The 27,201-nt window shown below is 51.1% G+C and overlaps 1 protein-coding gene across 1 annotated transcript; it reads left to right on the top strand.

Annotated features, from left to right (window-relative positions):
* Positions 1–50: 50 nt before the first annotated feature.
* SWI5 (SWI5 homologous recombination repair protein) lies at positions 51–13,954 on the top strand. Its single transcript, XM_009188108.2, is given in 7 exon segments — positions 51–182; positions 185–235; positions 238–364; positions 670–718; positions 9,065–9,186; positions 10,617–10,711; positions 13,617–13,954. Coding segments are annotated over 7 exon segments (615 nt in total). The 5' UTR covers positions 51–76; the 3' UTR covers positions 13,682–13,954.
* Positions 13,955–27,201: the final 13,247 nt, after the last annotated feature.

Here is a 27,201-nt window from a genome sequence, read left to right on the forward strand (position 1 = left end):
CCAGAGGAGGCGTAACGAGGGCGGTACTAGAGCGCAGAATAAGGGCGTGGCCTCAAAGATCAAAGCCCATTCGTCAATGAAAAAGATAAAGCGGAAAGGAGGCGTGGCCAGGCAGCGGCGTGGCCAGAGGGACCTGTGGCGTCACAACAAAAGCTGCGCACGCAACCGCTGTCCCCGCCCACTTAGGAGAGGGGCGGGGCCGGCTTTCCTTGGGTGCGCGCGCAGCTTGCTGTGCGACCATCAAGCTCCGGGTCAGTGTTCCTTGCCCCGCGCACCTGAGAGGCCGCTCTCCGACTCCCGCGCTGGACCCTCTTGCGCCACTGAACCCCCTGATCCGGGGGCCTCGGACCCCAGGGCTCAGGAGGTGGGCGAGGAACGGACTCCACAGTTTCTTTCCTGACTTCTTACAGCCCTGCCCCAGACTTTCCCTTTCCAGAAATCACCTCCAAAGACTCCCATCCAGTGCTTCAGACAACCCCCGCCTCAGAACGCCCCCTTCCTAGAGGGTCTCTACCCTGATCCTGGGAGCATATCTGCCCCCTTTCCAGATGGATCCAGTCCCAGGCGCTCCTACTTCCCAGCTGCTCCTCCTCCCGCATCCCCACAGTACCCCTGTCCTCACAGCGGACTGTGGGTCCAATCAGGCTTTCCCCTCGGATTCCTCTCCAGGACTGAACCAGGACTTACCCGAAGTTGCCGCGGGGCCTTCCGATCCCCTGTGAGTATTTCTTCCCCCACACCCCCCTTCCCATCCCCGACCCTCCCTCGTGCGCTCCCGGCCCTCCTCCCCATCCCAACCGCAGCCAATCCCCGCTTAGCCCTCTTCCATATGTTCTCCTAGCCGACTGAGAAACTCCAGGTCATTCCTCAATCCTTCCCTTTCCTTTCCTCAGGCCTGCCAGTCTTCAAAGAAGTGCTATCCTGTCCTGTCCTAGGCTAACTCCTCTCCCTCCCCATCCTGTCTCCTGGCCCCTCAGATGCCTTTCACTCCAGTTCAGCACTAGCCATCTCTCCTCCTCTCTCGTTTCACCCCTCACCCAGCCCTGCCTTTAAACAAACCCACAGCTCCCCAATCAGGAAAATGCTTGGTGTTCACCCTGGCCACTCCTTTAGTTGCTAATAGTCTCTCCTCTTCTCTGGCAAGCCACCCCCAAAACCCAGCCTCCTCCTCCTCTCATCCCCCAGATGGAGTTGCCACTACCACTACCACCACTCTCAAGTTAGATCGTGAGGGCCAGGCACAGTGGCTCACTCTTGTAATCCCAGCACTTTGGGAGGCGGAGGCAGACGGATCATTTGAGGTCAGGAGTTCAAGATCAGCCTCCCCATCATGGTGAAACCCTGTCTCTACTAAAAATACAAAAAAAAAAAAATGTCAGCTGAGCATGTTGGTGCAGGCCTGTAATCCCAGCTACTCAGGAGGCTGAGTCAGGAGAATTGCTTGAACCCGGGAGGTGGAGGTTGCAGTAAGCAGAGAATGCACCACTACACTCCAGCCTAGACAACAGAGCTAGATTATGTCTCAAAAAAAAAAAAAAAAAAAAAAGACGTTAGATCAGGAAAGACTTGGTATTTGTTCATTGATTTAGCAACTGCTGCAATGCAGGTGTATGCCAGATAGCCCCCTGCCCTCCAGGAGCCACGGGCAAAAAAATGGTTCCATGACAAGTATGCACATGATTCTGAGAGGGGGAGCCCAGTGTTGGGCTTGCAAAGAGGGCTCTCCAGAGATGGCAGGGTCAGAGGTAAGGCCTGAAGGGCAAGTCACAGTGAGCTCAGATGATGATGACGGGGTGGCAGCCACAGTTTGCCAAAAGCATTGGGCTGATTGAGCTTCTCTCTGCAAGTGAGTTGGTGTCCACTGTCTTTGACCATGGGGTAACTCACTGCAGATCATGCCTTTCTCATTCATGCTAATTCATTCCTTCTTTTTTTTTTTTTTTTTTTTTTTTTTTTGAGACAGGATCTGTCGCCCAGGCTGGAGTGCAGTGGCGCTATCTGGGCTCACTGTAACCTCTGCCTCCCGGACCCAACCCATCCTCCTGCCTCAGCATCCCAAATAGCTGGGACCATAGTTGTGTGCCATGACGCCTGGCTAATTTTCTTGTATTTTCAGTAGAGACAGATTTTCGCCATGTTGCCCAGGCTGGTCTCAAACTGATGAGCTCAAAGCAACCTGCCCGCCTTGGCCTCCCAAAGTGCTGGGATTACAGGCAGGAGCCACTGTCCCAGCTTCCACTTTTAAAAACAAGGCTCGGCCAGGCACGGTGGCTCATGCCTGTAATCCCAGCACTTTGGGAGGCCAAGGCGAGTGGGTCACCTGAGGTCAGGAGTTTGACCAGTCTGGCCAACATGGTGAAACCCCATCTCTACTAAAAATACAAAAATTAGCTGAGCATAATGGTACATGCCTGTAATCCCAGCTACTGGAGACTGAGGCGGGAGAATCGCTTGAACCCAGGGTGGAGGTCGCAGTGAGCTGAGATCCCGCTGCACTCCAGCCTGGGCAACAGAGCGAAACTCCATCTCAAAAAAAAAAAAAAAGAGGCTGTATTGAGCACTGTCCCCACCAGCTTACTTTACATACATCATCTTTCCAGTTCCTTCCAGCAACCTTTGAGACAGACACTTTACTGTCCCCATGTTGAGGTGAGGCCTGTGAGTTCCAGAGAGATGAATATAGCCAGGACGTGGCAGAGCTGTGGTCTTCAAATTGAGAAACTGAGTTGTTTTTTGTTTTGTTTTGTTTTGTTTTTGAGACGGAATCACTCTGTCACCCAGGCTGGAATGCAATGGCACGATCTCGGCTCACTGCAACCTCTGCTTCCCGGGTTCAAGTGATTCTCCTGCCTCAGCCTCCCAGTAGCTGGGATTACAGATGCCTGCCACCATGCCTGGCTAATTTTCATATTTTTAGTAGAGACAGGATTTTGCCATGTTGGCCAGGCTGGTCTCAAACTCCTGACCTCAGTGATCCACCCGCCTCAGCCTCCCAAAGTGCTGGGATTACAGACATGAGCCACCTTGCCTGGGCTTGAACTGAACTCTTAACCGGTACCTTGGGCTTGCTCCTCTCAGGGCCTCTTTGCAGCAGCACCCTCCTGACCTCTCCTGCCTCTTTTTCTGTGCCCGCTTGGCTGGCTCCTCTGCTTCCTGCTACTCCTGAGGTAAATGTGGGCATTTCTGTAGGGTCCAGCCCTACGGAGCTTAGCGGGTGTTCTCCCCGTGTGCAGAGACGAGAGATTGTAAGAAATAAAGACACAAGACAAAGAGATAAAGAGAAAACAGCTGGGCCTAGGGGACCACTACCACCAAGACATAGAGACCAGTAGTGGCCCCAAATGGCTGGGCACACTGATACTTACTGCATACAAAACAAGGGGGGCAAGGTAAGGAGGGTGAGTCATCCAAGTGATTGATAAGGTCAAGCGAGTCACGTGATCATGGGACAGAGGGCCCTTCCCTTTTAGGTAGCCAAAGCAGAGAGGGAAGGCAGCATACATCAGCGTTTTCTTCTATGCACTTATAAGAAAGATCAAAGACTTTAAGACTTTCACTATTTCTTCTACCGCTATCTACTACGAACTTCCAAGAGAAACCAGGAGTACGAGAGGAACATGAAAGTGGACAAGGGGCATAACCATTGAAGCACAGCACCACAGGGAGGGGTTTAGGCCTCTGGATGACTGCAGGCAGGCCTGGATAATATCCAGCCTCCCACAAGAAGCTGGTGGAGCAGTGATCCCTGACTCCTCCAAGGAAAAGAGACTCCCTTTCACGGTCTGCTAAGTAACAGGTGCCTTCCCAGACACTAGCATTACCACTTGACCAAGGAACCCTCAAGCGGCCCTTATGCGGGCCTGACAGAGGGCTCACCTCTTGCCTTCTAGGTCACTTCTCACAATGTCCCTTTAGCACCTGACCCTATACCCGCTGGTTATTCTTAGGTTATATGAGTAATGAAACAAAGAGGAATATTAAAAGCTAATGATTAGTAATGTTTATACTAATGATTGATAATTGTCCATCATCATCTCTATATCTAATTCGTATTTTGACTATTCTTATTCTGTTTTCTTTATTATACTGAAATGGTTTGTGCCTTCAGTCTCTTGCCTCGGCACCTGGGTAATCCTTCGCCCACACATTTCCAAGTGACTCCGCTCTCCTCTTGCCGTTCTCTTTCTACACACCTGCTCCAAGGTCTCACTGCCACTCCCTCAGCCCATCCCAGTGCCCACAACTCTCCTGTCTCTCTCCAGCCCTGACCTTTCTCGGGACACCCAAAGCTGCCTGCAGAATCTTTGCCTTCCCACTTGCCAAGTCTGAAATCACACTCAGCCTCCTAACCAGGACCACAAACCAACTCCTCCAACTGCCCTTGCATCATCAGAGGAACCCCAAGCTCTTGAAGTGGGCTCTGCCTCTCCTCCTTTCTAATAGTACTACTCATGGTTGCGTTTGTTCTTTTTTTTTTTTTTTTTTTTTTTGAGGCGGAGTCTCGCTCTGTCGCCCAGGCTGGAGTGCAGTGGTGCGATCTCGGCTCACTGCAACCCCCGCCTCCTAGGTTCAAGCAATTCTCCTGCCTCAGCCTCCCGCGTAGCTGGGACTACAGGCATGTGCCACCACGCCCAGCTAATTTTTTGTATTTTTAGTAGAAACGGGGTTTCACCGTGTTAGCCAGGATGGTCTTGATCTCCTGACCTTGTGATCCTCTCACCGCGGCCTCCCAGAGTGCTGGGATTACAGACGTGAGCCACCGCGCCCAGTCGCATTTATTCTTTTTCACACCACTGTCCCCTCACTCACCCATTCACACACGTGGAAACCACTTTCATTCCCCCGAACACATGTGCTGTCTCCTACCTTAAGGCATTTGGGTACACATTCACCCCTGGGTGTCCATGGAGATTGCTACCCGGACCCCCATGGAGTAATGACCAGAAAAAGAACTCTGGCCGGGCGCGGTGGCTCAAGCCTGTAATCCCAGCACTTTGGGAGGCCGAGACGGGTGGATCATGAGGTCAAGAGATCGAGACCATCCTGGCTAACACAGTGAAACCCCGTCTCTACTAAAAAAATACAAAAAACTAGCTGGGCGAGGTGGTGGGCGCCTGTAGTCCCAGCTACTCGGGAGGCCGAGGCAGGAGAATGGCGTAAACCCAGGAGGCGGAGCTTGCAGTGAGCTGAGATCCGGCCCCTGCGCTCCAGCCTGGGCGACAGAGCGAGACTCCATCTCAAAAAAAAAAAAAAAAAAAAGGAAAAAGAACTCTACCTGTTCAATACAGACTCAACCATGCTTTTTTTTGAGACGGAGTCTCGCTCTCACCCAGGCTGGAGTGCAATGGCATGATCTCGGCTTGCTGCAATCTCCACCTCCCAGGTTCAAGGGATTCTCCTGCCTCAGCCTCTCAAGTAGCTGGGACCACAGGCGCGCGCCACCATGCCTGGCTAATTTTTGTATTTTTACTAAAGACAGGATTTCACTATGTTGGCCAGGCTGATCTCGAACTACTGACCTCATTATCTGCCTGCCTCGGCCTCCCAAAGTGCTGGGATTACAGGTGTGAGCCACCGCACCTGGCCAACCATGCTTTTTTTCCATCAGATATTTTCAATGTGAAACCCACTGATATGGAGGGCCAACTGTTCTGTCCCCTCTGTCTGCAATACATTCTTCCACCTTTCTGCCAAGCTAAAGCCTGCTCATCCTTTAAAATTTAGCTTCCTCGGAGAAGCCATATCCCCACTCCTGGGTCAGTCCAGTTGCCCTGTCAGACCTCCCATAGCACACTGGACTTCAACTTCAAAGCATTTTTCAGACATAATTCATTTATTGGTTACTTATTCATTCATTCATTGATAAATATTAATATTGAGTGCCTACTGTGTGCCATGTACTGTTGTAGACACTGTGCGATCAGCAGTGAACAAAAGTCCCTTCCCTCATGGAGGTTACACTTCAGTGATGTAAAGCAATGTAAGACAATGAAAATAACGAAATGCATAACTTGTCAGGTGATGAAAAATGCTGTAAAACATCAGGAGGCCAGGTGCGGTGGCTCATGTTTGCAATCCTAACACTTTGGGAGGCCAAGGTGTGAGGATTGCTCCAGCCCAGGGTTTGAGAACACACGGGGTGACATGGCAAGACCCCATCTCTACAAAAAATAAATTTTTTTTTTTTTTAAATTAGCTGAGTGTGGCCGGGCACAGTGTCTCACGCCTGTAATCCCAACACTTTGGGAGGCTGAGGCGGGCGGATCACGAGGTCAGGAGATTGAGACCATCCTGGCTAACACGGTGAAACCCTGTCTCTAATAAAAATACAAAAAATGAGCTGGACGTGGTGGGGGTGCCTATAATCCCAGCTACTCGGGAGGTTGAGGCAGGAGAATGGCATAAACCCAGGAGGTGGAGGCTGCAGTGAGCCAAGATCGCACCATTATACTCCAGCCTGGGCAACAGAGCCAGACTCCACCTCAAAAAAAAAAAAAAATTAGCTAGTGTGATGGCACATGCCTGTTGTAACAGCTACTCAGGAGGCTAGGGTGGGAGGATTGCTTAAGCCCAGAAGGTTGAGGCTACAGTGAGGCGTGATTGTGCTACTGCACTCCAGCATGGATGACAGAGCGAGACAGACCCCATCTTAAAAATTAAATTTAAAAAAGGCCGAGCACGGTGGCTCACGCCTATAATCCCAGCACTGTGGGAGGCTGAGGTGGGCGGATCACGAGGTCAGGAGTTTGAGACCAGCTTGACCAACATGGTGAAACCTCGTCTCTACTGAAAATAGAAAAATTAGCAGGGCGTGGTGGCGTGCACCTGTAATCCCAGCTGCTCGGGAGGCTGATGCAGGAGAATCACTTGAACCCGGGAGGCGGAGGTTACAGTGAGCTGAGATAGCACCACAGCACTCCAGCCTGGGTGACAAAGCGAGACTCTGTCTCAAAAAAAAAAAAAGAAAAATTAAATTTCAAAAAATATTAAAAATCAGGAAAAAGGAATAGTGAGTGATTGAGACATTACCGTTGTAGACAGGACTGTCAGAGAGGGCCTTTCTGATGGGGTGATGCATAAGTAGAGCTTTAAGTGGAAGCATCTGGAGGAAGAACTTCATTGTGGGGCACTTTCTCTTTGAGGCTAGGCTGTACCTTCTATGAGAACAGTGGGCTAGGCTTGATGTCTCATTCATTGCTGCGCTCCTGGACCCTTTGTCAGTTCCTAGCAGAGAGTGCTCACTCCTTCCTCTGAGTGACTGGTTACAAGCTACTAACCTAAAACCAGGAAGACCGTCCTCCTCGGTCCCTTCTTGTATCATGTGTAGACAGCTCATCCAACATACATTTCCTGAAGATTGGCTGTGTCCTAGGCACTGGCCTTCACAGCTTCTACAGGCAGAAAGGGCAAAGATGAAAGCCCCAAGGAAGGGTTTTATCCAATGAGATTCTAAACCCAGTGACAGCTGGGCATGGTGGCTCACGCCTGTAATCCCAGCACCTTGAGAGGCCGAGGCGGGCAGATCACTGGAGGTCAGGAGTTTGAGACCAGCCTGGCCAACCTGGCAAAAACCCTGTCTCTACTAAAAATACAAAAATGAGGCCGAGAGCAGTGGCTCACACCTGTAATCCCAACACTTCGGGAGGCCGAGGTGGGTGGATCACCTGAGGTCAGGAGTTTGAGACCCGCCTGGCCAACATGGTGAAACCCCAACTCTATTTAAAAAAAAAAAAAAAAGTAGATGGGCATGGTGGCAGGCGCCTGTAATTGCAGCTACTCAGGAGGCTGAGGCAGGAGAATCGCTGGAACCTGAGAGGTGGAGAATCACTGGAACCTTGCAGTGAGCTGAGATTACGCCATTGCACTCCAGCCTGGGCAACAAGAGTGAAACTCCGTCTCAAAAAAAAAAAACAAAAATACAAAAATTAGCCGGGCATTGTGGTGTGCACCTGTAATCCCAACTATTCAGGAAGCTGAGGCAGGAGAATTACTTGAACCCCGGAGGCAGAGGTTGCCGTGAGCTGGGATCATGCCACTGCGTTCCAGCCTGGGCGGCAGAGTGAGACTCTGTCTCAAAAAAAAAACCAGTGACATTGTAAATGAGAGGAGAGCCCAAGACGGAGGCCTGGAGCAGGTTCTCTGGGGTCAGACTGGGGACCAGGGCGGTCCCATTGGTTAGGATTGGGTTTGGCTAGGAGTGAAGAAAACTTCAAATAACAATGGTTTAAGCAGTCATTGGCACCCAGGCCTCCATCTAATTCAACACCATCTTCAATGTATGACTTGTACCTTATCATCCAAGATAGCTGCTCAGCTCCAGCACTGCATCCACATTCCAGCCAGAGAAAGGCATGCCCTCTTCCTGGGAGGACAATTCCCAGTCACTGGCTGGGAACAGTGGCTCATGCCTGTAATCCCAACACTGTCGGAGACTGAGGCTAGAGGATAGATCACCTAAGCCCAGGAGTTTGAGGTTGCAGTGACCTATGATCATGCCACTGCAATTCAGCCTAGGTGACAGAACAAGAACAAGACCCTATTTAAAAAAAAAAAAAAAAAAAAAGTAGGGGGGAGGTTGGGCACAGTGGCTCACGCCTGTAATCCTAGCACTTTGGGAGACCGAGGCGGGCAGATCACGAGGTCAGGAGTTCAAGACCAGCCTGGCCAGTATGGTGAAACCCCATCTCTACTAAAAAATACAAAAATTAGCTGGGCATGGTGGCACACACCTGTAGTCCTAGCTACTCAGGAGGCAGAGACAGGAGAATCACTTGAACCTGGGAGGCAGAGGTTGCAATGAGCCAAGATTGGGTTACTGCACTCCAGTCTGGGCGACAGAGTGAGACTCCGTCTCAAAAAAAATTCCCAGATGATTAAGTTCTACTTGCTGGAACTTAGTCATAGGGCCACATCTAATTCCAAGGAAGGCTTGGAAATGCAGTCTTATTCAGGGGGTTAGGGTGCCTATTAGCAAGCATAAGCAGGAAGTGACTACTGGGGGACATGTAAGCTGTGAATTTTGGATAACTGGTCAGTCTGGCTGATGACTTTTTTTGCCTCTCAGAGGCCATCGCCCAAGTCTGGCCAGGCTGATGGAACCAGCGAGGAGTCTCTGCACCTTGACATTCAGAAACTGAAGGAGAAGAGGGACATGCTGGATGAGGAGATCTCCCAGTTCATATCTGAGTAAGTTTCACTGGGTTCCCCATCATGGTCAAGATAACTTTGGGCCAGGCATAGTGGCTCACGCCTGTAATCCCAGCACTTTAGGAGGCTGAGGCAGGCAGATCACTTGAGGTCAGGAGTTTAAGACCAGCTTGGCCAACATGGCAAAACCCTGTCTCTATTAAAAATACAAAAAATAGCTGGGCACGGTGGTACGTGCATGTAGTCCCAGCTACTCCAGAGGCTGAGGCAGGAGAATCGTTTAAACCTGGGAGATGGAGACTGCAATCGGCTGAGATCACGCCAGTGCACTCCAGCCTGGGTGATGGATTGAGAATCTAGCTCAAAAAAAAAAAAAAGATAACTTTTAACTCTCTAACTGCCCAGTAACTGAAAAACCCAGTCGCACTGGCTTAGCATAGAAATAGGACTGTGCACTACTCGGGAGGCTGAGGCAGGAGAATCGCTTAAACCCGGGAGGTGGAAATTGCAGTGAGCTGAGATCGTGCCACTGAACTCCAACCTGGCTACAGAGCACGACTTGGTCAAGAAAGAAAGGAAGAAAGGAAGGAAGGAGGGAAGGAGGGAAGGGGAAGGGAAAGGGAAGGGAAGGAAAAGAAAGGAAAGGAAAGAAAGGAAAGAAAAAGGAAGGAAGGGAAGGGAAGGGAGAGAGACGGAAGGGAGAGGGAAGGGAGAGAGACGGAAGGGAGAGGGAAGGGAGAGAGGAAAGGGAAAGGGAAGAGAGGGAGGGGGAGAAAGGAAGGAAGGAGGGAGGCAGGGAGGGAGGGAGGGAGGAAGCAAGGATGGAAGGAAGGACGGAAAGACGGACAGACGGATTATGCTTCTGGATTCAGGACATCTCAGCAGCCTCTCAGGTAGTGAGATGCTTAGGCTGTGGGAGGGCCTGAACTGGGACCTGGAAAGCTATCTGGGATGGAAGCTGTTGCTCTCTCAGTCTCTGGAGCCATGTTCTCCGCCTCTACTTCCCTCTGCACAGACTCCTTTCTCTCTCTGCAGGTAGAGTTTTCAGTGTATAGGGGAAGCTGGCTCTTGAACACCTCCTAGAGTTCCCCACACCTCTTGCTCCAGCCACATGGCAGAGACTAAGCTGCCTTTGAATGTGCATGTCACACTTGAAGGAATCCACCTGGCTGTTTGGATCATGTGCCCATCTGCGAGTCCCTCAGCTGTGGCCAGGGTCACATGGTACCATTGTAGCTGGAGACCCCGCCCTAAGGAGACAGGACACGTTTGCCAGGAGTGCGGACCTGGGAAGATGCCCTGCCCTGCTGTAAGCTTCATGAGGGCAGGGCCTATCTTGCTGTCACCATATCCCTAGTACCTAGCACCAAGTAGGCCCTTACAGATGCCTTATTACTGTCTGAGCCTGGGGTCATCATCTGCTTTCTTAACTGAGCTGTCTTTCCCCCTCTCTCCATCGCTCATCCCAGAGGCTACAGTGTGGATGAACTGGAGGACCACATTACCCAGCTTCACGAGTACAATGACATCAAGGATGTGGGGCAGATGCTGATGGGCAAACTAGGTGAGTAGTTGGGACTGCAGAGCCACAAGCAGGCATCACAGGGTGTCATCTCGCCTAGGGGTGTTGGGTTTTGCTCCTGGGCCTCCTAACTTGCCAACTCTCACGCCCTCCGCAGGTGGCCTGGTCCTGGGCTGCCCCAGCCCCTCTCCTTACCAGCCTCTGGTCTCCCTGGCCACCTAGGTTTGTTCCTCAAGTACAGAACCTGCTTTGGAGCTGCAGCCAGGTTTGAGCGGGACTTGCCCATCTGCCAGACTGAGGACTCAGGGTCTCCCCAGTCTTCTGGGGCCTACTCAGAGTGATCGAGATACCATCCATGCCTCAAGTGGCTGGCTTGCTAAAGAGGCAGCAAGTGCAAGGGTGACCCTTTGTGACTTAAAGAAGTATTTTCTTCCTCCCTGAACAAAATCTTGCTATCTAGAGGGCTTTAGCCAAGGCACCAACACCTGCATGTCATGCTGGCTAGGAGAGCCTACCTTGGAGGTGACGAAATGTGCAGGTGGCCCCTACAAACCCTTCAGTTCCATCCCCTAGCTTGGAGTGCTGGGCACTCTGATGTTCAGCAGCCAGTGACCAGCAGCCAGGGGTAGTGTTCAGAGCTGGGCCGTCTGCCCAGTTGCTGTGTGAGATTTGGCACTTGTTGCAGAAATGCCTTCAGCATCCAGGATTCCACGGCAGGGAGGGCTTCTCTGTGTTTCATTGGACAATGGGCCCCAAAGGAGGAGAGGAAAAAACTGGAGGCGGGAACTATAGATGGATAAAAAGATGGGGGTGATCAGGGCCCAAGAAGATGGGGGTGTGAGGGGAGTGTAGCCTAGTGGTTAAGAACACACACTCAACTGGGCACAGCGGCTCACACCTATACTCCCAGCACTGTGGGAGGCCGAGGCAGATGATCACCTGAGGTCGGGATTTCAAGACCAGCCTGACCAACATGGAGAAACTGTCTCTACTAAATATATAAAATTAGCGAGGTGTGGTGGCACATGTGTAATCCCAGCTGCTCGGGAGGCTGAGGCAGGAGACTCACTTGAACCCGGGAGGCAGAGGTTGTGGTGAGCTGAGATCGTGCCATTGCACTCCAGCCTGGGCAACAGGAGCGAAACTCCATCTCAAAAAAAAAAAAAAAAGAGGGCTGGGCTCACTGGCTGGCACTTGTAATCCCAGCACTTTGGGCATCCGAGGCAGGCAGATGACAAGGTCAGGAGTTCGAGACCAGCCTGACCAACACAGTGAAACCCTGTCTTTACTGAAAATACAAATATTAGCTAGGTGTGGTGGCATGGGCCTGTAATCCCAGCTACTCGGGAGGCTGAGGCAAGAGAATCTCTTGAACCCAGGAAGCGGAGGTTACAGTGAGCCGAGATCACACCACCACACTCCAGCCTGGGCAACAGAGCCAGACTCCGTCTCAAAAAAAAAAAAAAAAGAACACAAGCTCTTAGTAGCGAGAATCAGCATGAGGCCTGTTACTTCCAGGTCATATGACCTGGAGCCGGTGGCCTCTCCCTTTTTTTTTTTTTTTTTGGTTAGACTGATCTCACTCTGTCACCCAGGTTGGAATGCAGTGGTGTGATCTTGGCTCCCTGAAACCTCCACCTCCCAGGTTCAAGCGATTCTAGTGCCTCAATCTCCTGAGTAGCTGGGATTACAGGCATCTGCCACCACGCCTGGCTAATTTTTTTTTTTTTTTTTTTTTGAGACGGAGTCTCGCTCTGTCGCCCAGGCTGGAGTGCAGTGGCTGGATCTCAGCTCACTGCAAGCTCCGCCTCCCGGGTCTACGCCATTCTCCTGCCTCAGCCTCCCGGGTAGCTGGGACTACAGGCGCCCGCCACCTCACCTGGCTAGTTTTTTGTATTTTTTTGGTAGAGATGGGGTTTCACCGTGTTAGCCAGGCTGGTCTCGATCTCCTGACCTCATGATCCACCCGCCTCGGCCTCCCAAAGTGCTGGGATTACAGGCTTCAGCCACCGCGCCCGGCCTAATTTTTGTATTTTTAGTAGACACGGGGTTTTACCATGTTGGCCAGGCTGGTCTCAAACTCCTGACCCCAAGTGATCCACCTGCCTTGGCCTCCCAAAGCACTGAGATTATAGGCTGAGCCACCGTACCTGGCATCCTTTTTGTTTATTCAGTGAACATTTACTGAGCAGCTGCTCTGTGCCCAGCACTCTATAGAGTGCTGGGGACACTTTGGTGATCCAGACACTTTCAGGTCTCTTGCTGTCATGTGGTTTGTTTTCCTGTTTGGGGTAGAGTAATGCCCAGGAAGTAAGTGGACTCAGCAGTTAATTACAAAATGTGTTAGGTGCTATGAAGGTGACAAACGGCAGAGATGGGGAGAATATTGAGGTATGAACAGGGGGGCAGTGGGGGTAAGATAGGTAGTCAGGGGAGGCCTCTGAGGAGAACCCTTCCTCAGGAGAAAGGACCAGCCTTTGTGGAGAACAGAGGAGGGATAACATCACAGAGGCTGCAGAGGGGCAAACTCGAGCACGTGGGCCATGCCGAGGAGTCTGGAATGTTCAGCAGGCACAGCATACAATCAGCTTACATTTGAAGCAGATGAATCCAGCAGCTCTGTGTGGAGAATGGAATCGAGGGAGCTGTTTCATTCCTCTGCAAAATGGGGTGAGGGTCCAAGGAGTCCTCCTAGGTCCATTGTTGAATACAGTAGCTGGCACATGGCAGAGCTCCAGCGTGGCCAGGCAGGGCCCGAAGTGGGGCAGCCTGGAAGGAGCAGCAGAGGGCTTACCTTAGCCAGTTAGGCGAGGCACAAGTGTGCGGACCGGCTTGAAGCCAGAGATGGTCCTGGGTGGGTCAGGGCAGTGACACTGGCTGGGGGCATTGGCTGTACTCCCTCCCACCTGTCCCCACTGCACATTCAGCCTTCCTTCCTTCCTTTCAGCTGTGATCCGAGGTGTCACCACCAAAGAGTTGTATCCAGAGTTTGGGCTGGACATGAATGACTGAGCAGGCTCATCGCCCCTTGTCCACAGTCCCCAGGGACAGAAGGGTGTGGACATGATAAACGCCGAGAGCCCACCCAGCACACCTACAGAGTTTCCAGCGAGAAAATGCCAGAAGCGCTTTTCTAGAGAGCCCAAGCTGAATCAGGAGGAGCCTAGAGAAGAGGCGGGCAGGGAGGAAGGGGCGTTCCCAGCTCCAAGGTTCCTGAAATGTCGCAGTGATACTTATATAGGGGTACCTGTACTTTATTTGTCAATAAACATATCTGTACACTGATTCCCTCTTCTCCAATAGCCCCCAATAGTACCTAAGATAAAGAGAGCGTGCCTTGGATTAGAACAGGCCTACATGAGCCAGGCATTTTGCTAAGTGCTTTATATCCATTGTCTCTGATGCTTAAAATCATCCTGTGAGAAATTAGCATAATTATCCCCATCTTACAGATGAAGACGCTGAGGCTCAGAGAGGAGACAAAGTGACTTGCCCAAGGTCACACAGCTAGTAAGGGGCAGAACAGGGATTTGAGCTCAGGTCAGACCCAAGCTTGTGCTTTGCAATACTGCCTTTCTTGGCTGGGAAGAAGCAGGCAAGAGTTTAGAGTGGGCCAGGTGTGGTGGCTCATGCCTGTAATCCCAGCACTTTGGGAGGCTAAGGCAGGAGTTCGCTTGAGGCCAGGAGTTCAAGACCAGCCTAGGCAACGAAGAGAGACCGCCCCCCCCCCCCCTCCGCTTTCTTTTTTCTTTTCTTTTTTTTTTTCCCCGAGATGGAGTCTCGCTCTGTTGCCCAGGCTGGAGTGCACTGGCACAGTCTCGGCTCACTGCAACTTCTGCCTCCCGGGTTCAAGCAATTCTCCTGCCTCAGCCTCCTGAGTAGCTGGGACTACAGGAGCGTGCCACCACGCCCATCTTGGCCATAATGGTCTCAATCTCTTGACCTTGTGATCCACCTGTCCCAGTCTTCCAAAGTGCTGGGATTACAGGCGTGAGCAACTGCCCCCAGCCGAGAGACCCCCTTTTTGTTTAAAAATTATGTTCTGTGTTCCCAGAGGTAAATTTTTTTTTTTTCTTGTTAAAAATAAATTTTGCCGGGCCAGGCGTGGTGGCTCACACCTGTAATCCCAGCACTTTGGGAGGCTGAGGAGGGCAGATCACCTGAGGTCGGGAGTTCAAGACCAGCCTGACCAAAATGGAGAAACCCCTCTCTACTAAAAATACAAAAAAATTAGCCAGGCATGGTGGCGCATGCCTGTAATCCAGCTACTTGGAAGGCTGAGGCAGGAGAATCACTTGAACCCAGGAGGCGGAGGTTGCGGTGAGCCAAGATTGCGCCATTGCACTCCAGCCTGGGCAACTAGAGCAAAACTCGGTCTCAAAAAAATAAATAAAAAATAAATTTTGCCGGGCGTGGTAGCTCATGCCTGTAATACCAGCGCTATGGGAGGCCGAGGTGGGTGGATCTCCTGAGGTCAGTAGTTCGAGACCAGCCTGTCCAACATGGCAAAACCCTGTCAGTACTAAAAATACAAAAAAAACATGTCCCGAGATTGCGCCACAGGACTCCAGCCTGGGCAACAAGAGTGAAACTCCATCTCAAAAAAATAAAAAAGTAGGCCGGGTGCAGTGGCTCATGCCTGTAATCCCAGCACTTTGGGAGGCCAAGGAGGTCAGAGACGAGGTCAAGAGATTGAGACCATTCTGGCCAACATGAAACTCCATCTCTACAAAAAATTCAAAATTTAGCTGTGCGTGGTGGCACGCACCTGTAGTCCCAGCTACTCTGGAGGCTGAGGCAGGAGAAACACTTGAACCCAGGAGGCAGAGGTTACAGTGAGCTGAGATCACACCATTGCACTCCAGCCTGTTTGACAGAGCGAGACTCCATCTCAAAAATAAATAAATAAATAAATAATATAAATAAATTTTAGACCAGACTACAGGCTCATACTTGTAGTCCTATTACTTTGGGCAGCTGAGGCAGGCAGCTCACTTGAGGTCAAGAGTTTGAGACTAGCCTGGCCAACTTGGTGAAACTTGGTTTCTAAAAACCAGCCATACAAGTAAGACCTCGATTTGAGTCTCAGCTCTGCCCACTTACAAGCTGTGTGACTACAGGCAACTGACGTGGTCCCAATAAACTGGAGATAATAGTAGCACTGTATTCACCAGGGTAATTCGCATTAACCAACTCAGCAAACCACCACAAAACCTCTGTGGCTGAACACAATAAAGGTATGTTTGTCTCAGTTTAATGAGGGTCTGGTAGCCCTCCTCTATTTTGAGCTATACCATCAGAGCATGTGGCCACCAGAGTGGCCACAGCAGGGGAAAAGAGAGATGAAGACACACCAACTCCAAACCAACTCCCCCTTATTTGGGAGACATAACTTCTACTCACAGCTCCTTGTCTATAACTAGTCACTTGGCCCAAACTAGCCAAGAGGGAGGCTGGGAAATAAGGGTGAGCACACAGGTATTTCATAGGGAGTCAGCCACAAAGACCCACCTCCAAAGGCGGCTTTGAGTATCTGGTGGGCAACTGCCCATGACCGGGCTCCTAGGGTTACGCTAGACAGCGACCCATTACCCCCACACCCTGCCATCAAGTATCCCATGCCTGTGCTCTGGTCCTGGTCCAGACTTCAGACCCTTGTCTCCATCTATCAGCTCTTCTAGATGAAACACACAGCCAGGTGTGGTGGCCCACGCCTGTAATCCCAGCACTTTGGGAGGCCGAGGCAGGCAGATCACATGAGGCTAGGAATTCAAGATCAACCTGGCCAACATGGCAAAGCCCCATCTCTACTAAAAATCCAAAAAAAATTAGCCAGGCATGGGGGCACATGCCTGTAATCCCAGCTACTCAGGAGTCTGAGGCAGAGAATCGCTTGAACCTGGGAGGTCGAGGTTGCAGTGAGCCGAGATCACACCATTGCACTGCAGCCTGGGCAACAGAGCGAGATTCTGTCTCAAAAAGAAACACACACACAAAAAGTACAAGCCTCAGTGACAGTGGCCCCAGGCAGCAGGCATTCTCATTTCTGGGATTTCCTTGTCATTTCTTACACTTTCTGCTTTCTCCTCGTCATGTCAACAGGTTTTCACAACCACCTTTGAACTAAGTTCCATAATTATTCCCATTTGGATGAGGAAACAGGTTCTGAGAGCGGAAACGACCTATCAAAGTCCCACAGTGAGTCAGGGGCAGCTGGAACCAGCACCCAGGTCTGTCTAACCCCTTTCCACACACACGGCCTTGCACCAGACTCTTACCAAACCAGATGCCCCTGGGAACAAGATTTTGTCAGATTCACATCAGACGACATCATTTCCACCTGCACATCTCACACGCTCAGCATTTGCCTTGATGAACATGGCTGCTCCTGTTCCCTTAGGTCTTGGGTGAGCGCGAATGACCTCACTGGAGATGGAACCAGGACTGTGAGGGGCTTCAGGGGCTCTCATGTATCTTAGGTCCCACCCAGCTTTGAAAAATTTTATTTATCTATTTTATTTTGAGATGGAATTTTGCTCTCGTTCCCCAGGCCGGAGTGCAGTGGTGCGATCTTGGGTCACTGCAACCTCCGCCTCCCGGGTTCAAGTGATTCTCCCACCTCAGCCTCCTGAATAGCTGGGATTACAGACACGCGCCACCACACCTGGCTGATTTTTGTATTTATAGTAGAGACTGGGTTTCACCTTGTTGGTCAGGCTGGTCTCCAACTCCTGACCTCGGGCGATCCACCTGCCTCAGCCTCCCAAAGTGCTGGGATTACAGGCATGAGCCACCGTGCCTGGCCCAGTCCCACCTAGCTTTTGCCTTGCCTGAGGCAATGAGTGCCTGAGTGCCTTACCTGCTCTCCTCCCTTAATGTTCTGGGCCACATGGGTTTGTCTTTTGTGTTTTTATTTGTTTGTTATTTTTCTTTTTTTTTTTTTGAGACAGAGTCTCACTCTGTCGCCCAGGCTGGAGTGCAGTGGCCGGATCTCAGCTCACTGCAAGCTCAGCCTCCTGGGTTTAGGCCATTCTCCTGCCTCAGCCTCCCCAGTAGCTGGGACTACAGGCACCTGCCACCTCGCCCGGCTAGTTTTTTGTATTTTTTAGTAGAGACGAGTTTCACCATGTTAGCCAGGATGGTCTCAATCTCCTGACCTCGTGATCCGCCCGTCTCGGCCTCCCAAAGTGCTGGGATTACAGGCTTAAGCCACCGCGCCCGGCCTATTTGTTTGTTTTTTAAAACAGGGTCTCACTCTGTCGCCACAGGCTGGAGTACAGTGGCGCAACCCTAGCTCACTGCAACCTCCACCTCCTGGGTTCAAGCAATTCTCCTGCCGCAGCCTCCCAAGTAGCTGGGATCACAGGTGGCCACCCCTATGCCTGGCTAATTTTTGTATTTTCAGTAGAGACAGGATTTAACTATGTTGCCAGGCTGGTCTCAAACTCCTGACCTCAAGTGATCCGTCCATCTCAGCCTCCCAGAGTGCTGGGATTATAGGAATGAGCCACCATGCCTGGCCGGCCACCTGGTTTTATGGTGGAGAAGGAGGAGGAGGAAGAGAGGGAAGCGGCCAGGTTCTGAATGGGTGGGAGCCCCATGAGAGGTGAGCCCTTCCTTGAGGTTTTCTCACCTTATACCATGTTCTCTATGTGGAGAGCTGGCTGGTCTTGCCTCTTCCTACACAAAAAACCTGTCAGGGCCAGGTTCTGGGGAGCCCCGGTATCTGGGTCCCTGCCACACAGTGCTCGCCTGCCTGTCAGCGGGAGGTCAGAGACTCAAGCAGCCATGACAATATGGATAAAATGCGGCCACAGGGCTATGGAAGCACATTGGAGCTGCATCCAACCAATATGGGACACTGGGAAACTTCCCAGGGGAAGAGACATCCATGTCTGTCCAGTAGGAGGCAGCCAGGTAAGAATGTGGGACAGGGCTGCACACCTGTAATCCCAGCACTTTGGGAGGCTGAGGCAGGTGGATCACCTGAGGTCAGGAGTTGGAGACCAGCCTGGGCAACATGGCAAAACCCCGTCTCTACTAAAAATATAAAAATTAGCCGGGTCTGGTGGCACACAGCTGTAATCCCAGCTTCTCAGGAGGCTGAGGCAAGAGAATCACTTGAACCCGGGAGGCAGAGGTTGCAGTGAGCCAAGATTGTACCACTGCACTCCAGCCTAAGCAACAGAGGGAGACTCTGTCTCAAAAGAAAAAAGAATGTGGGAGAGTATTCCAGAGGCAGAAAACGTAGTTGGTCCAGGACACAAAGGGATTTGGTCTGGTTGAAAGGTGATCAGGGATGGCGATTTGCAGGCTATGTCCGCTTGGATTCTTGGTGCAAGATGAAAGCCTTCCCCAAACACAATTGTAACCCAGCTCTGCATTTTGGTTCAATCTTGAGGCACCCAGGGAGGACACTTGGAAGGAAAGCATCCACCTGGGTCTGTTTCTCTTGTGTGAGCTCATCTTGCTCAGGTGTCTTAGTGGGCACGGCCTCGAGGGGGCAGTGTCCACTCAGAGATGTGCTCAACTGCCCTGGGAGGCAAGCCCTGGGAAGGCCTTGTTGGAAAGATTCCAGCCTGCCAGGCCAGATTCATGAAGGCTGAATCCTCAGAACACATAGAAGAGGGGTTCTCTGGCAGCACCCCTCTTAGGAGTTTGAAGTGACAAGATGCGGATTCCTCAGGGTGTGCCTCCATGTACTGGAAAACAGGTGGCAGAGGTTACTCTGCCTGGTGTGTACACATACATGGTTTGTTTGATCATATCCGGTATCAACCCTACTCGAAAATATTTATCATCCGGCACCTACAGAGTTCAAAATACGAACACAGTACAGCCTGCACTGTTGTCCCTGGGGACTGAAGGGGTCATTTTTGGGTGGCCTGACACAGAAATGTGTCACAGAGCAGTGTCACCAAATAGTGCCCCACTCTGATTTTGCTCAGAAGGGGCCACATCAGCTGGGCAGGGTGTGGTGGCTCATGCCTATAATCCTAGCACTTTGGGAGGCCAAAGCAGGACAATCAATTGAGCCCAGGAGTTCGAGACCACCTTGGCAACATAGTGAGACCTCGCCTCCACAAAAATTTTTTAAATAGCCAAGCATGGGCCGGGCGCGGTGGTCACGCCTGTAATCCCAGCACTTTGGAGGCCAAGGCAGGCGGATCACGAGGTCAGGAGATTGAGACCATCCTGGCTAACACGGTGAAACCCCATCTCTACTAAAAGTACAAAAAATTAGCTGGGCGTGGTGGCGGGCGCCTGTAGTCCCAGCTACTCGGGAGGCTGAGGCAGGAGAATGGTGTGAGCCTGGGAGGCGGGGTTTGCAGCGAGCCGAGATCACGCCACTGCGCTCCAGCCTGGGCGACAGAGCGAGACTCCATCTCAAAAAAAAAAAAAAAAAAAAAAAAAGCCAAGCATGGTGGTGCCCAGCTACTCAGGAGGTTGAAGTAGGGAGGATCTATCGAGCTCAGGAGGTCAAGGCTGCAGTGAACCACGATCACACATTGCACTCTAGCATGGGTGATACAGTGAGGCCCTGTCTCAAAAAAAAGGAGGGGCCACTTGGGGAGAGAGGGAAGGGAGGAAGCCCAGGCCAAGGGCCCAGTGCCCTCTGTGGTTGGGGCTAAGAGATGTTGGGGCCCCCGACCCCGATTTTTTGGAGGAATTGGGAGGAAAGCTCCAGGTTCCATGTCATGTGGATGGACCTGAGAATGAGGTGAAAGGTAACAATCACACACCCAAACCAGTTTTGAGCCAAAGGTTTCACCAGATAAGGGATTGATGGCCACAATCTCCAGCACGTATGCAATTCTGCGAGGCAGATGGGGAGCTGAGTTACCACGCCCCACAATATCTCATTGACTGCCCCCAACAACAGAGAGTGGTTGAGAGTCCCCATTTCCAAATGGAGCAAACTGAGGCTCAGAAGCGTGCAGAGAAGCAGCGAAGCTATCTGACTCCAGAACCTGACTAAGTAGCCACAGTGTGCTGCCTGCCTCCCCAGTGGAGCCTCTGGAGTCTCTTATCTGAGGTCATGCATTACTAAAACAGGAATCAGAACTTGAACGCAGCGCTCTCCAAGCCCTTAAGCCTCAGGTCTTAACCACAGAGCCCTGCTATGTTTCTTGTATGTTGTATCTGCCCAGAGCCCTGACCTAGCGGCCAGGTCAGTGGCCAGAAATGAACAGCCTCTGCCTTGGACTTGGCCTGGGCCCCTCCTTCCTGGTTCCTGTAGGCAGCCTGCTTGGCTTCCTTTCCAGTGAGCCTCTCATTCCTAACATGAGCAAGTCTGGACAGGAGTGAAGTCCCTCCTGACCTTTGACTCCTTCAGCTTCTCATGTTCATCCCACAATCCCAAAAGTTCTTGGCAGAGTAATCATTGTAGCAGCTAATGAGCACACTCTAACTTGGAGAACATTCCCTGTGCCAGACCCTGAGCCTAACGCTCTGCCTATCACATGTGTTCCTCATGGTCACCCTGAGAGGCAGTTAGAGTTGTCCTCATTCTCCAAATGAAGTAAATGAGGCTCAGAGAGGTTAAGTCACTTTCCCAAGGAAGCACAGCTAAGGAGCAGACTCACAGGTTGAAGGGGTTTCAAACACTTGCTCTTCAAAGGCCAGGTACTAATTCCCAAACTTCTGAATATCACAATTATCTGAGAGGGATTTTTTTTTTTTTTTTTTCTGAGACAGGGTCTTGCTCCGTTACCCAAGCTGGAGTGCAGTGGTGTGATCAGGGCTTACTACAGCCTCAACCTTTCAGATTCAAGCCATCTTGCCACCTCAGCCTCCTGAGTAGCACATGCCCCCACATCCAACTCATTTTTGTATTTTTTATAGAGATTGTGTTACCCTATGTTGCCCAAGATGATCTTGAACTCCTGGGCTCAAGCAATCCGCTCACCTCAGCTTCCCAAACTGCTGGGATTGAGAGGGATTTTAAAAATAAAGATTTGGGGCTGGGTGCCTATAATCTCAGCATTTTGGGAGGCTAAGGTGGGAGGATCACTGGAGGCCACAAGTTCAACACCAGCTTGGGCAACATAGCAAAATCCCATCTCTACAAAAAATACAAAAATTAGCCAGGTGTGGTGCCATATCCCTGTGGTTCCAGCTACTTAGGAGGCTGAGGCAGGAGGATCCAGGTCAAGGCTACAGTGAGCCGAGATCACGCCACTGCACTCCAGCCTGGGTGACAGAATGAGACCCTGTCTCTAATAAATAAATAAAGATGTGGGTATCCAACCTCTAGGAATCCTGACTTTGCAGGCCCAAAAATATATTTTAATAAACTCCTTGGGTGTTTTTCTGTTTTTTGTTTTGTTTCGTTTTTTTTTTTTTTTTTTTTTCGAGACGGAGTCTCGCTCTGTCGCCCAGATTGGAGTACAGTGGCCGGATCTCAGCTCACTGCAAGCTCCACCTCCCAGGTTTACACCATTCTCCTGCCTCAGCCTCCTGAGTAGCTGGGACTACAGGCGCCTGCCACCTCGCCTGGCTAGTTTTTTGTATTTTTAGTAGAGGCGGGGTTTCACTGTGTTAGCCAGGATGGTCTCGATCTCCTGACCTCGTGATCCGCCCGTCTCGGCCTCCCAAAGTGCTGGGATTACAGGCTTGAGCCACCGCGCCTGGCCTGTTTCGTTTTTTTGATACAGAGTTTCGCTCTTGTTGCCCAGGCTGGAGTGCAATGGCACAATCTCAGCTCACTGCAACCTCCGCCTCCCAGGTTCAAGCGATTCTCCTGTCCCAGCCTCCCAAGTAGCTGGGATTACAGGCATGTGCCACCATACCCAGCTAATTTTGTATTTTTAGTAGAGACAGGGTTTCACCATGTTGGTCAGGCTGATCTCGAACTCCTGACCTCAAGTGATCCACTTGCCTCAGCCTCCCAAAGTGCTGGGATTACAAGCGTGAGCCACCGTGCCTGGCCCCTTGGGTGTTCTTGGTACATTGTTCTGTGCGTGTACCTTGATGGTTGATGAAATTGCTTCTTCTGACTACCACTAATCACATCCTCTGAAATCCTGCCTCAAAACCAGCCCATCTTCAAACACATCTACACAGTCACCTGATCCTAAAATGCTGGCTGTGGTCCGTGCTAGATCAAACCCAGGCATGATTTTTATCTGGATTCGCCCCACAGCTGTCTCCCAGACCCTGGCATTTGCTGGCTCCATTCATTCCCTGGAGTTTACTCGCTCCTCCACCCTCCACCCTTGAACCAGCAAACTTGCCCAGCTGGTTTGCCAGGGAGGAGCAAGACCTGTTTTCCCATCTTAGGGCTCTTCTCGCTTCTGATTTCATAGGTGGTCAGAAAATACATGTAGGGTTAGAAGTAGGGACTGCTGGAAGAGGAGTGCAGGCAGGAGGTCACTGTGACCTCAGCCTGCTTTACAGACCCCATGGCTGCTGGAAGGCCCTGGGACAGCACCCCCGCCCCCACCATTCACCACACCCTGGCCGCCTACCTGCGATGCTTGTCTCCTAATCAGCCTCCACCACCCATAGCAGCATCCGGATCCAGAGTCACTCAGATAGGAGCTCCTTTGGTGTGACTAATGTTAGTCCTTCCTGTTACCCAGCCTATCTCTGGGATAAGTTTCCAGGCCCCTGCTAAAGTGCTCAGAGGGCCCAGGTGCGGTGGCTCACACCTGTAATCCCAACACTTTGGGAGGCCAAGGTGGGTGGATCACTTGAGGTCAGGAGTTCAAGACCAGCCTGGCCAACATGGTGAAACCCCATCTCTACTAAAAATACAAAATTTAGCTAGGCATGGTGGTGCGGGCCTGTAATCCCAGCTATTTGGGAGACTGAGGCAGGAGAATCGCTTGAACTCTGGAGGCAGTGATTGCAGTGAACCGAGATCACTCCATTGCACTCCAGCCTGGGCAACAAGAGGGAAACTCCATCTCAAGGAAAAAAAAAAATTAAATTAAATTAAATTAAAAAAAAATAAAGTGCTCAGAGGATGGGGTTAGTCAGGGACTAACAGAATGTTTCAGAGGAAATCAAGACATTGATGATATGGTGGCAGGGATGGGTTTTTTTTTGTTTGTTTTTTAAACTATGGCCAAACAGAAAGCTCAACAGGCCATGTCATGGAGATAGACTATGTAGATATAGGCCGGGCTAGTAGCTTCACCTTACCTGGCCTCAGTTTCTTCATCCATAAAATAGGTCATATCATGCCTGCTGTAGTCACTTCTGAAGGGCTCATCTGTATGGAGACTGACTTAATGACTGTAAAGTTGTAGGTAAAATGTCAGCTCATTAGTATGATGACATTTCGTGTGTCCCAAGCATATTCCTGGTCCTGGGGAAATGCAAGGTTGTTATAGCTTAAAGTAGGACTTCAATGATCTGACACTCCAGGTGCCTGGGAGGGCTGCTGCAGTGGGGTCTGAGGAGGGCTGGGGATGAGTAGAGAGGGGGCACTTAGGAGAGGGAAGTGGGCTGGGGAGAGTAGAGGGGAAAGCTGACCTGGAAAGCTGCAGTTAGGTAGGCATTTGCATTCTTTCCACAGTATTCTTTCAGGCACTGCTCTAAACTCTAGGGATGCAAAAGTGAGCAAAGCAGACATCTCTGCCCTCCTAGAATTTACATTCTAGGGTGAAAGGAGACGGATAATAAACCAGATAAAAAATAAATATTTGTTCAGATGGTGATAAGGGCTAGAGAGAAAAATAAATCAGGAAAGAGGGATGAGACCTGAAGCTCACCAAATGTGAGTCTCCCTGCCTCTCCCAAATATATACTGAATGAATTCAAATTTGGGTCCAGGGCCTAGGAAGCAGAGCATTCAGGAACATTTTTTTTTTTTCTTTTTTTTTTTTTTTTTTGAGACAAAGTCTTCTTCTGTCACCTAGGTTGGAGTGTAGTGACATGATCTCGGCTCACTGCAACCTCTGCCTCCCGGGTTCAAGCGATCTGCCTGCCTCAGCCTCCCAAGTAGCTGGGATTACAGGCATGAGGCACTGCATGGCCTCTGGGGCAGTTTTAAATAAAGTGAGACATCAGTGCAGTGGAGACTTGTTGGAGGTAAGAGAGGGAGCCGTGGCTCCCTGGGGGAAGCCCCCTGGGAGAAGAGTGTTCTAGGCAGGGGAACAGCAAGTGGAAAAGGTCCTGGGGCAGGTGTGATTGGGAACAGTGAAGAAGCCAACATGGGCCGAGCACAGTGGAGTGCGCCTATAATCCCAGCTACTCAGGAGGCCGAGGCAGGAGGATTGCTTGAGCCTAGGAGTTTGATATCAGCCTGGGCAACATATCAAGACCTCATCTCTATCAACAAATTAAAAGAAAAAAGAGGCTGAGCATGGTGGCTCATGCCTGCAATCCCAGCACTTTGGGAGGCTGAGGCATGCAGATCACAAGGTCAGGAGTTCAAGACCAGCCTGGCCAACATGGTGAAACCCTGTCTCTACTAAAAATAGAAAAATTAGCTGGGCGTGGTGGCATGCCTGTAATCCCAGCTACTTGGGAGGCTGAGGTATGATAATCACTTGAACCCGGGAGGCAGTGGTTGCAGTGAGCTGAGATCGTGTCACTGCACTCCAGCCTGGGCGACGGGAGTGAGACTCTGTCTCAAAAAAAAAAAAAAAAAAAAAAAAAAAAAAGAGAAGCCTGTGTGGACTCAGCAAGAGCATCAATGGGGAGAGCAGAGAAGTCAAGAGGGAGCGGAGTAGGGGGTGCAGATCATGAGGGCTTCAGGCCGCTTAAGGACTTGGGCTTCTGTTGATTTATGTATGTATTTATTTAGAGATGACAGGGTCTCACTCTGTTGCCCAGGCTGGAGTACAGGGATGGGATCACTGCTCACTGTAGCATCAACTTCCTGGGGTCAAGCTTTCCTCACACTTCAGTCCCCCAAACAGCTAAGGACTACAGGTGTGTGCCACCACACCTGGCTAATTTTTTATTTTTTGTAGAAATGGTTCTTACTTTGTTGCCCAGGCTGGTATCCAACTTCTGTCCTCAAGCAATCCTCCTACCTCAGCCTCCCGAAGTGCTGGGATTAAAGGCACCCGGCTGGCTGGGTGCGGTGGCTCAAGCCTGTAATCCCAGCACTTTGGGAGGCCGAGACGGGCGGATCACAAGGTCAGGAGATCGAGACCAGCCTGGCTAATACGGTGAAACCCTGTCTCTACTAAAAAAATACAAAAAACTAGCCGGGTGAGGTGGCGGGCGCCTGTAGTCCCAGCTACTCGGGAGGCTGAGGCAGGAGAATGGCGTGAACCCGGGAGGCGGAGCTTGCAGTGAGCTGAGATCCGGCCACTGCACTCCAGCCTGGGCTACAGAGCGAGACTCTGTCTCAAAAAAAAAAAAAAAAAAAAAAAAGGCACCCGGCCTTGGGTTTCTATTCTAAGTGAGATGGGAAGGGCACAAATGTGATAAGATCCCATTGCACTTTTTTTTTTTTTTTTTCCTTTGAGACGGAGTTTCGCTCTTGTTGCCCAGGCTGGAAGTGCAATGGCGCGATCTCAGCTCACCGCAACCCCTGCCTCCTGAGTTCAAGCTATTCTCCTGCCTCAGCCTCTTAAGTAGCTGGGATTACAGGCATGCGCCACCACACCCAGCTAATTTTGTATTTTTAGTAGAGATGGGGTTTCTCCACGTTGGTCAGGTTGGTCTTGAACTCCCAACCTCAGATAATCCGCCTGCCTCGGCCTTCCAAAGTGCTGCGATTACAGGCATGAGCCACCGCGCATGGCGCAACTGCACTTTTAGAGGAAACTTCTGTCCACTGAGTGGAGGAGGACCAAGAGCAGCAGATGAATGGTGAGAAGTGGTCAGATTCTGGAAACACTCGTATTTTGAAGTCAGAGCCTGATGATTTAATAATGGGGTATAGCCAGGCGCGGTGGCTCACTCCTGTAATCCCAGCTACTCGGGAGATTGAGGTGGGAGAATCACTTGAACCCAGGAGTGGAGGTTGCAGTGAGCCGAGATCGCACCATTGGGCGCCCAGCCTAGGTGACAAAGCGAGACTCCGTCTCAAAAAAATAAAAATAAAAACAAAAATAAAATGGGGTATGGGCCATATGCAGTGGCTCACACCTGTAATCTCAGCACTTTGGGAGGCCAAGGTGGATCACTTGAGGTCAGGAGTTTGAGACCAGCCTGGCCAACATGGTGAAACCCCGTCCCTACTAAAAATACAAAAATTGGGCTGGGCGCGGTGGCTCACGCCTGTAATCCCAGCACTTTGGGAGGCCGAGGCGGGCGGATCACGAGGTCAGGAGATCGAGACCATCCTGGCTAACACGGTGAAACCCCGTCTCTACTAAAAATGCAAAAAAAAATTAGCCGGGCGAGGCGGCGGGCGCCTGTAGTCCCAGCTACTCGGGAGGCTGAGGCAGGAGAATGGCGTGAACCCGGGAGGCGGAGCTTGCAGTGAGCCGAGATCGCGCCATAGCACTCCAGCCTGGGCGACTAAGCGAGACTCTGTCTCAAAAAAAAAAAAAAAATACAAAAATTAGCCGGGCATGGTAGCATGCACCTGTGGTCCCAGCTACTCGGGAGGCTGACACAGG

Source organism: Papio anubis, chromosome 13, assembly GCF_008728515.1.
Source record: "Papio anubis isolate 15944 chromosome 13, Panubis1.0, whole genome shotgun sequence".
NCBI classification, from domain to species: Eukaryota; Metazoa; Chordata; class Mammalia; order Primates; family Cercopithecidae; genus Papio; species Papio anubis.